Source organism: Chelonoidis abingdonii, chromosome 1 (genome assembly GCF_003597395.2).
Source record: "Chelonoidis abingdonii isolate Lonesome George chromosome 1, CheloAbing_2.0, whole genome shotgun sequence".
Taxonomy (NCBI): Eukaryota; Metazoa; Chordata; order Testudines; family Testudinidae; genus Chelonoidis; species Chelonoidis abingdonii.
The window spans coordinates 554,779-565,423 of record NC_133769.1 but is presented as its reverse complement, the minus strand read 5'-3'; the positions used below and the strand labels follow the sequence as shown (position 1 = coordinate 565,423).

The 10,645-nt window shown below is 64.3% G+C and overlaps 1 protein-coding gene across 1 annotated transcript in view; it reads left to right on the top strand.

Moving 5' to 3' along the window:
• Positions 1–3,466: 3,466 nt before the first annotated feature.
• The window catches only part of KCP (kielin cysteine rich BMP regulator), a 63,763-nt gene continuing 56,584 nt past the window's right edge, over positions 3,467–10,645 (top strand). The window contains 5 exon segments of the mRNA XM_075063427.1: positions 3,467–3,584; positions 4,885–5,440; positions 6,464–6,536; positions 8,376–8,428; positions 8,430–8,635. Of these exon segments, the coding sequence (XP_074919528.1) occupies positions 3,467–3,584; positions 4,885–5,440; positions 6,464–6,536; positions 8,376–8,428; positions 8,430–8,635 (1,006 nt within the window).

Genomic DNA, 10,645 nt, shown 5'->3' with positions numbered 1-10,645 from the left:
TGGAGCGGAGAGACATAGGGGGCTTCCCAGGGTCAGTGGGTAACACGCCTGGGGGGGCGAGACCCTGGACAGAGAGAACAGTGGTGGTTCAGCTCGCAGATGCTGAAGGGCTGTGGGACTTGGGTGAAGGTCCCTGAGTGAAGCCCCTCGTCCTGCTATGGCCAGGACCCTGTGCAGACCCAGGAGGGGTCGGGCTGGCTGGTCGTTGGGGTTCTCCAGGATATCGGCTGGGAGCCCTGTTGGGGGGTGACTGTGTCTGTTTGGGACAGGATCCAGGCCCTGCTCCTGTAATGGCGGAGGGTTTGAATTCAAAATCCAGGGAACCAATTGCTGGGATGGAAATGGTCAGTGAAAATGCAAATGACCTGGCTGGCAGGGGGAGGGGGCTGCTGGGCTCAGGATCCTTCCTAACTGTAACCAGCCCCCTGGGGCTGAGGGGGAGGAGAGAGATGCTCCCCGCCCCCTGCACACCGGAGAGGGGGCTCACACTGGTCTCTGATGCTGTGACCAGAGCAGAGAGCTCGCTGCCTGCCCCCACTGGGACCTGGGGCAGCGCTGGCACGGGGGGAGCTGAGACCCCAGCTGAGTGGGGGACACCCAGGCAGGGCAGGTCAGCTGCCAACCAGGTTTGCCTGGTCCAGACCGTGCTGCTGGGAAGTGATTACACAACAGGGAGGGAGCTACCAGGGACAGGGCTCAGGGGGCTGTGACCCCAGCCCCAGCCAGCGAGTGGAGCAGGTCCCACTCCCTGCCCCAGCAGCTGAATCCCAGACCAAGCTGCGGAAGGATCCCTCCTTGGAGAAACTGAGGGAACTTGCTTGGCCAACTTGCTGGCCTTTGGGGAAGGCTGCAGGGACAGAGTCCTGCGGGAGAAGGGATTCCTGTCCCAGGAATGGGCTCCCCAAGGGGAAGTAGAACTGGGGGGGATCGGGAGGCAGCTGGTGGTGCCCCAGGAATCCACAGGGTTCTTCCCTTCAAAGCTGCTGATATGGGAGGAGAGTGAGGGACCCTGGACCAGAAAGGGAGGATTGGAGGAGAAGGGGGAAGACCTCCTGGTGGATCTCTTCCCTGAGGAGGGAGCCAATCTGCCCATCAGTGTTCCCCATTCAGAGTCACTGGGAAAGCAGCCCAGAACCAGGAGAGAGAGGTCAAGGACATGCTGGCTTTAGATGGGATCCAGCCATTTTACAGCCCACGGGCTTCACCCGTGGGAGACAGGATGATCTGCTTTAGCGGGGACCATCGAAGCTTAAAGCCATCATAGTGTCTGATGCCGACCCCATGCCTAGGCCTGGGGAGATTCTAGACAAGCTGAGGGGATGGAGAACTTGGCCCTGGCAGACACTGATAACATGTGCATCTTCAGCCAGCCTGGAGGAACAGGTGTCCCAGGTGAAGAGGGGGCTGGGCTGCCTCAAGGATGTGGGACTGACGGTAAAAGCTGGAAAGTGTAAGGTGGGGAACAGCAGAGGTGTTGTATCTGGGCCACAAGGTGGAAGCGGCTGCCCAAGCCCAGAGCTGGCCCAAGGCCAAGATGGAGGCCTCTTAACCAAGAGAGCCCGAATCGCAGCCCAGAGCGTCTGGGAGAAGACCCCCAACTCCCAGTCTGAACCCCAGGGGTATGGGGTAGCAAAAGGGTTCAAGCCGCATAAACCTTCCCATATGCGGCCTGCGAGTGCCATCAAGCACACTCAACCTAAGGAGGCGTGAGACTGACTGTCCTGGTATAACTCACACCGAGAATGGGAGAGATGCTGGGGCATCCATGGGAACGTTGGTGGGTTCGAACTTCCCCAGGTCACTGGCTGAAGTGACCTTGTTCAGTTTGGTCTCGAAGGGGAGAGATGTGACGAACTGGGAATGTTCTTAATGTTTTCTCTGAATATTGTGTTTTGGTGCCTCAGTGTCCCCTAGGGAGTTCTTAAGTATCTGGCAGAGCAAAGGGCAGTGCACCTGAAATGCCTGGCACTCTGTCTCCTAGCAACTGATGGCCTGGGCCCCTTCTCTGCAAAATGGTGCCAGCTGAAGGTGTTGGAGACAAAGAGATCAGGTGACCTCCTGCCCGGGAAAGGGGCTGAAGAAGCAGAGCAGAGGGGCTGGAGGGGTTGTTAGTCTGGAGCTGGCTGGGGACGAGGAGAGAAGTGCAAAGACGTGGGGGTCTGGCTCACTGCCCCCCAGAATGGACCGGCCGAGGGGTCCGGTTTGTGGGTACCTACAAGCTCTGTTTTAGCCCGTGCTCCTGTCATCAAATAAGCCTCTGTGTTAACTGGCTGGCTGAGAGTCACCTCTGACTGCGAAGTGGGGTGCAGGGACCCTCTGGCTGCCCCAGGACCCCGCTCGGGCGGACTCGCTGTGGGAAGCACACGGAGGGCAGAGGATGCTGAATGCTCGAAGGGGAGAGAGACCCCCAGGAGGTGAAAGACGTGTGAGCTTCTTGCCCTGAACAAGTCTGCTGGGGGGGGGGGGGAGGCTCCCCAAAGTCCTGACTGGCTTGGTGGGAGCAGCTCCAGAGCATCGCCGGGGACCTCGTGACAGTCCAGAATCTGATAAAACGACTCCCTGGCCCCGCTGGCTGAGTCTTGGCAGGTGCGGGAGGGGGGGGGCGCTGCTCCCTTTGGGGGTGCGGGTCTCCCCCCCCCCCTGGGTGTCCCAAACCAGGAGGACTCGCTGAAGAAAGCTCCCAGCCTAACGCAGGGCAACTGGGGCGCCAGGATTGGGTCCCAGGAGGTGGTGAAGCCAGCTGAGCGTGTGTGACCCTGCAGGGCCCAGGGCAGCGGCTGGGGATCCGTGACCCCCTATTTCACAGCCAGAACCGAAGCAGGGAAAGGGGTAAGGTTTTCAGAAAGAGCCGGGGCTCGGCCTGAGGGTCGGAAAGCCCTGCCCGGGCTGGTTCGGCCCTTGGCCCGCGGGGATCGGCACTCTTGTCGCGCTCACGGGCAGTAGCTGTCCCCGGCGCCTGGTGTGGGGAACGCCTGCCCCTTGCCAGCTCTGACGGATCCCCCGCGCTGCCTCTTCGCCCGGCTCCGCTCCGGTTTTCGCATCCGGCCCCAGAGGGGTCCGGCGCCGGCCCAACCTCTTCCCCCGAGGGGTCCCGCCGCCGCCGCTGCATTGTGCACCGAGGGCGACACGTGAGACCGGAGAGCGCCCGGCCCTGCTGCTTCCGAGCGTCCGCTCACCCAGCGCCGCCCCGCTGTGGCCCCCAAGAGGGAGCGGGCGCGGTCCTCGGCGCCGCTACGCCATGGCAGAGCCCGGGCTGCGCTGTGGGGGTGGCGCGGGTCCCCCTCTCCCCAGTGCGCCCTGCGCCGCCCTCCCCGGTGCGCCCTGACCGCGCTGCCTCCTGGCTCTGCCCCGGGGGCTACCACTCCCCCGCCAGCCTAAACTCGCGTACGGGCGGGACCCCGGCCCGCTACGCCCCGATCCTGCCCGCTCTCCCGCGCTCGTGCGCCTGCCACGGTTCGCTCGGCTCATGGCGCGCTGCCCCTGGCCCTGTGTGCGGGCTGGCGGCGCTTTCCCTGCAGGCCCCGGCGGGCGGGCGCGAGCGGCCCCGGAACTCCACCCGCTCTCCACTACGGGCGATGGAAACGGTGAGTGAGCCATCCGCTCCGACTGCCCGCCGAGGAGGACCCACGTGCCCCGCCCGGAATCCCTCCGGGCTCGGGAAATCCGCGCCCGTTCCGGGGGCCCCGCTGGGCTAGGGCTCCGCCTGCTGGAAAGCGCGGGTTTGGATGTCTGGCGGGTTCTCAATTGCGGGGCTCGGGCTGGCTTGGTGCACCGGGGGTTCCATTGTGGAAGGCTCCTGGCGCTGAACTCTGGAAGAGGGTGGCCCCCAGCGGGCTCAAGGGGCGCCAGAGGTCAGCGCTTCGTACCTAGGTCACGTTTCTTCTTCCCCGGGGTAGCTGTCCCCTTCATTCCCACGCGATCTCATGAACCGTGGCCAGAGCCAGAGGCCCAGGGCCTGCGGCCTGGCACGGGCTGGATTCCCCTGGGGCCTGTTCATTCCAGAGGGCCTGCCGGCTGGGACCCAGGCGTCCGGGTGCCCCGGTGACGTGTGGCTGAGAACGCGGAGACTCTGTGCAGCTGGTCCCCCACGCCCCTCCCGGGGCCATCTCCTGATGTTCCTACCTCTGGCATCTCATAGATGTGGGGACACTAAGACACGAGGGCCAAATCCTGCTGCCAGTGCCCTGGGGCATGGATCCCACTGGGCTGAGATTGGGGGATCCTGGTGCCGGGATCCCCAGGCACAGACCCTACTGGGCTGGGGGCAGAGTGAATCCCAGTGAGATCCAAGGTGTCTCTCTCTCCGCCTCTCCTGCCACTGCCCCCCAGGCAGCCCTCCACTCCCTCCACCTTTCTCAGCAGGGCTCCCAGGCACAGGGCTCCTGCAGGCTGCATGAGTACAGAGCCCCTGGCACTATCCCCAGCATAGCCTGGGAGACTCCTCAGGTGACCCCCCCCCCCTCAACCCCCCAGCCCAGCAGGGTCTGTGCCAGGGCACCAGTATCCAGCCCCAGCCGCAGTCCCGCACAGAGGTGAGGGGATGGGGCAGGCGAGGACAGGGCTCTTCCTTCCCATTTCTTCCATCTCTCGGCTCCCACTGGGTCACCGTGCACGGGGCCAGTGGCCCAGGGCTGGCTGGGGGCAGGTTTCGTTAGGGTCCCCAGCTCCCCTTTGCTCAGGGTAGGCTCCAGGCCCCTTGGGATTTGGCATCGCTCCAGCCAGGGACTCAGCGTGAAAGTGGGGACCGGGAGGTCCCAGGAGAGACCCCCAAAGTCCCACCTGGGCCGACGGCTCTGCAGACAGAGGGGGAGTGGGGGCTGGGGAGAAAGTGGGGGGCAGGAGAGATCCACATTGCTAACCCCCTCACCGCTGCTTGCTTTGCAGTCATTGACCTGCTGGAGGCGCTGAACGTCACTCGCTCCGTCCGGGGCGTCAGCAGGGCCGCGGGCCCCGAGCCGGGCACGCCGGCCTGGAAGTTCCGCCAGCAGGTGCCCCACCTGACGCTGCCCTGGGACTACGCCATCTACCTGCTGGCCAGCTCCCAGGGCACCCTGGGCTTCCACTTCGTGGCCAGGCAGAGCCGGGGCTCGGTGGGCACCCTCATCTCCCTGGTGTCGCCGGCTGCCGCCGCGCGGGACGGGCGCCCGCTGCTGCAACTGGTATCCAGCGCTCGTGCCAACCAGCTGCATCTGGACTACCGTGCTGGGCCCAGCATGGAGCCCGCCTCGCTGCTCTTCCCTGGAGGCAGCCCTTTGGCCCAGGGCCGCTGGGCCCGGCTGGCCCTCGACCTGCAGCCCCACCGCCTGGTGCTCTTCGTGGACTGCCGTCCGGCTGTGCTCCTGGAGAGGGGCGGCCTGCGGGATGCACTCAGCCTGCTGCTGCCCCTCGACCTGCAAATCACCTTCGCCAGCCTGCCCGGAAATGCGACCAGCAAGTTCCTGGTGAGCCCTGTGCCCGCAGGGAGCTGTTCCTGCCTGCCCCAGCTCGGGCACCCGGGCTGCCCTCTCAGGGGCTCTGCTGGTGTCCTCCCTGAGCTAGAACCTGGCAGCAGCGGGAGACTCCCCACCACTGCCTTCTGCCCCCTAAGCTCAGAACTGTCTCCCTCCCCAGCTCTGCCGGTGCTCCTCAGTCCTGATCCGTGGCCCCCTGCTACTCCAGGCCTGGGCTCCCCCCATACACAGCTCTGCCGGTGCCCCTCAGTCCTGACCCGCTGCCCCCTGCTACCCCAAGCCTGGGTTCCTCCCCCACACAGCTCTTCCGGTGCCCCTCAGTTCCGACCTGCGGCCCCTGCTACCCAAGCCTGGGCTCCCCCCCACACAGCCTCTGCCGGTGCCCCCTCAGTCCTGACCGCGGCCCCCTGCTACTCCAGGCCTGGCTCCCCCCATACACAGCTCTGCCGTGCCCTCAGTCCTGACGCGGCCTCCTGCTACCCCAAGCCTGGGCTCCCCTACACACAAGCTCTGCCGGGCCCCTCAGTCCTGACCCGCGGCCCCTGCTACTCCAGGCCTGGGCTCCCCCCCCCCCCCCCAGCTCTGCCGGTGCCCCTCAGTTCCGACCTACGGCCCCTGCTACCCAAGCCTGGGCTCCCCCAACACAGCTCTGCCGGTGCCTCAGTCCTGACCCGCGCCCCCTGCTACCCCGAGACCTGGGTTCCCCCCATAACCAGCTCTGGCGGTGCCCCTCAGTTCTGACCTAGGGCCCCTTGCTACCCCAAGCCTGGTTCCCCATACACAGCTCTGTCGGTGCCATCAGTTCCGACCCGCGGCCCCTGCTAGCTCAAGCCTGGGATCCCCCATACACAGCTCTGCCTGTGCCCCTCAGTTCTGACCCACGCCCCTGCTAGCCCAAGCCTGGCCCCACACAGCCATCCAGATCCTCCCACACCCCAGTTTCATGGGCGGTGACATTTGGCAGAGGGCAGCACCTGTTCTCTCTTGCCCCTGACGGGCTTCGCTCTCACTGCAGGGATATGGCAGACGGCTGAGATCTCCCCCAGCGGGTTCCCACGCCGGCCGTGGCACTGCGAGAACTGGCAGGTAGGAGCTGGCCAAGGCTGCTAGGATGGGATGGGATGGGGGGGCATCTCCAGATGGGGCACGGGGAGAGAGATCTGCATAAATCAGCATTGCCCCGCTTAGCAGAGTGCAGGACACCGCAGAATTCTGCCTCCCCCTCCTCCCCCGCGGAGGGCTGGCAGTTCTTGGGGGACACGTGGGAAGCTGAGAATGGGGGGCGATTAGGCAAGGAAGGGGCTTGCCCCTGGGCTGGGACAGACCGACAGGCCAGGCCATCCTCTTGGAAGATCTGGGATCGGCTGGTCACTGGGCTGGGCCTGGCCAGTGTCTAGCGGCCCTGGCCATGTGATCCCCCCGCCCCCCCGCTCTTCCCCAGGACCAGGCCTCTCCGGGCCTTGGACGTGCACCCCCCTCACTCTAACCCTAAAGCCCACTCCCCTCCAGAGCTGAGATAGTCCAGTCTCTGTTCTCAGCGGTGCGGCTACAATCATCTGGGCCCTGTCCCACCAGCCCATTCTCCCCCACCAACCGCCCTCCCTTGGCTCCTTTCTCCTTCCCCCCCATCTCTCCCCTGGCCTCAATTCCAGCCCTGGCAGCATAACAACAGCTGCCCCCGCGGCTGCCCCGGCCTCATCTGCTAACGAGCGAGCGGGGCCCTGGCAGCCTCCACGCTAATTGCTGGGGCCAGCTCCACTCCACTGCCCCATGAGGCCAGGGGGTGGGCCCTCAGCTGTGCCGGGTGCATCTTGGCCACCGCCTAGGGGTTAACCCCTCCCAAGCGCCTCAGCCTGCCCCCGCTCCCTGGGCAGTCAGTCTGGGAGGAATTGGGTGCCCAGAGGCCACCCCCCCGGAGCCTGGCCGGAGACAAGGAGGAGCTGGGGCGGGAGTGGGGAGGGAGAGTTCAGGGCTTGGCTGGATGTGGCACAGACGGGCAGGGCCCGCTCTGAACGGCTGCCCACGTGCTCCTGTCCCGGGCCAGGCAGCTGCGTACTGCTCCTGCTGCCCTCCGCAGCAAGGCCAGAGCACCGGGAACCCTGGGCAGCCCCCCATCCTCCCCTGCCCCTCTGATCTGCACACAATTCCTCCTCTCGTCTGAGCCCAGCCTGCCGGCCGCTTACCATGGCCAGTGCCAGGACAGGACTGGCCAACAGGCTGCCCTTGCACTGGCTGCTGGGCACGGGGAACCAGCTGTTGGCTGTGCTCTGGAGCTGCGCCCACCCTTGGCTCGGCTGGCGGGCGCTGGGTGCAGGCTGGATTCGGTGTCCCTAGGGAAGATGGCATGTGAGCTGAGCATGGATGGGGTTATTGGGGAGGGGCCCCGGTATCAGCCCCCACCCTGCGCATGGAGGTGATGTGGCTCGGCTTGCTGAGGTCTGGGAAGGTCTCTTCTCTCACCCAGCCGTCCCTGCTGCAGTCACCAAAGGCTCTGTGGATTTACCAGCCCTGCGGCCTTGCCCAGCCTCCTGGTGGTACAGGTGTAGGTCCCTGGCTCCAGGCACAGGCACCTTTGGAAGGGAATCTCCCCTAACTCCTAGCAATCTAGAGCCCATGACACGCATCAGGGCAGCTCTGCATCCGTCCAGCAGAGGCTGGGCTGTGCGCCAGCCATCTAACAGGTGCCCCTGGCGGCTGCTGGGAACCGGATTGAGCTGTCTGGGACGGCGAGTATTGGGAGGGGTTCTCCAGGGAGCAGCGAGGCTGGGCACACGGAGCCCCATTTATCTCTCCCCCCTCCCGCGCAGCCCCAGTAACCCTCATATCCAGGGCCAGGCAGCCATGGGTTTCCACGGGACGGGCGAGCCAGGCGAGGTGAGGGGTGGCAGGATTAGACCAACGCTGTGGCACCATTCCCCCATTCAGTCCCGCCTGCGTGGCCTTCCAGACCCCTTCCCCATGCCGTACACCCTGGTGGAGAGGGGACCTGGCTGAGCCCCCTTTGATCAAGGATCCCCTGGCCCCGGACCCGCCGGCCCTCGCCGACATCCGCAACTACCAGCAGCCCGGTGAGCCTGAGTTTCCCCGGGGGTGGCGCGGCGCCCCAGGAGCCCTGGAGGAGAGGGTGCAGCAGCTGGAGGAGCTGGTGGATGGATTCGGGGGTGCTGGATCAAGTCAAAGCGCAGGTAGGACCGCGGGGGCGCGGCCAAGTGGAGGAATGCTCGGGAAAGGTGTTCTGGAGAGCGCGGCAGCTCCTCCCGGACGGACGATAGGACAGGTGCCGCTGCAGACTGCCCCAGGCGAGGAGGCCGGGCAGGAGAGCTTGGCAGGTTTCCACTAAGGCAGTAAATGGCGAGCGGATACTTCACACGGGTTGTATTACCCCGGGCCCCACCAGGCAAGGCCCAGCGAGACACATGGCTGGAGAGGTGAGCTGGATTCAGGTCGGCAGGGCCTGGTGAAATTCACCCCTCCGAAGCAATCCAGAACTGAGACCCAGCCACCGCTGGAGGGTCCAGGGGGCTGGAGAGAGGAAAACGTGACACCTGCCCTGAGAAAGGGAACAAACAGGAATGGGGAGTTAAGAGACGCGGGAGCCTGGCTTTGTGCCTGGAAGCTGGGAAGGATCAGCTTGTGAGCGCTAGGTGAGGTTCTCAAACTTTCCGTACTGGGGACCCCTTTCACAAAGCAAGCCCGCGGTGCGACACCCCCTTGTACATTACAAACACTTTTCAATATATCTATCACCGTCTAATGCTGGAGGCAAAGCTGGTAGCGGAGGCTGACAACTCACAACCCCTCTGTAATTAATGTTACGACCCCCTGAGGGTCCCGAGCCCCAGTTTGAGACCCCCTGGCCTTAGGGATAGGAGGAGCAGCCAGCAGGGATTCCCTGGAACAAGCAACCTCATTGCCTTCTTGGCTGGGGACGGGGGCGCGGCGGGGGGGGGGAGGGGAGCTGTAGCTGTGATGTAGCTTGATTTTTAGTAAGGCTTTTGACACGGTCCCATGTGACGTTCCCTAGAGAAATGGGGTTGCGATGAAATTGCTATAAGATGGACGTGAAACTCGTCCTCCAAGACTCGGTACCGGGGCTCACTGGCCAGCGGGGAGGCTGTATCAGGTGGGGTACCGCAGGGGTCAGTGCTGGGTCCAGGACTGGTCAATATTTTCATTACTGACCTGGTTCACAGAGTGGCAAATACGCAGATGAAGATTGCAGGTGAAGCCCAACGGGGAGGGGTTGCAAGCACTTGGGTGGGGGCAGGGGCAGAACTGGCAAAGGGGAGAACTGGTCTGAATTTAACAAGCTGAGATTCAGTACAGACGAGTGCAAAGAGAAATGAAAGCGAAGGTGAAATCGGGGAGCGGCCGGCTCGGTGGGAGCACTGGTGAAACGGAGCCGGGGGCTACAGTGGAGCATCCGTTAAATATGAGTCAGCAGCACGAGGCAGGTGTGGCCAAGGCTAATACATTCTGGGCGCGTTCAGAAAGCCCGACCTCGGGGGAGAGGTTAGAACATCGGGCCTGTTTACTCTGCAGAGAAGCCGACTGAGGGGGACCTGAGACCAACCTGTCTGCAGAGAACGGGGGTCAGTTCTCCACTCAAGGCCGAACAGGTTTGGGCTGGGTAGGAGAAATACATTCTTGCTCTCAGGGTTGTTCAGCTCTGGACCGGGCTTCTGGGGGCAGGTCATGGGATCCCTGACTGGGGGTTCTGGCAGAGCTGGTCCATGCTTGTATGATCCTGCCTCAGCGCAGGGGTCTGGATGTGACAGCTCGAGGTCCCATCCAGCCCTGATTCTATGAGACTCACCCCCTTCCTGACCCCACTCAGGAAGAGTCCAGGTTCCCAGCCCCCCTGCTGTAACCACTGGACCCCACTCACCTCCCAGAGCTGGGATAGAACCCACAAGTCCTGCCCACCTACCCACCCCACTAGATCCCACTGCCCTCCCAGAGTTGAGATAGAACCCAGGAGTGCTGGCTCCCAGCCCCCTGCTCCAACTACTAGACCCCACTGCCCTCCCAGAGCTGGGACAGAACCCAGGAGTCCTGCCCCCCACGAGATCTCACTCCCCTCCCAGAGCTGGGATAGAGCCAAGAGTCCTGGCCCCCAGCCCCCTGCTCCAAGCACTAGACCCCACTGCCCTCCCAGAGCTGGGACAGAACCCAGGAGTCCTGCCCCCCACGAG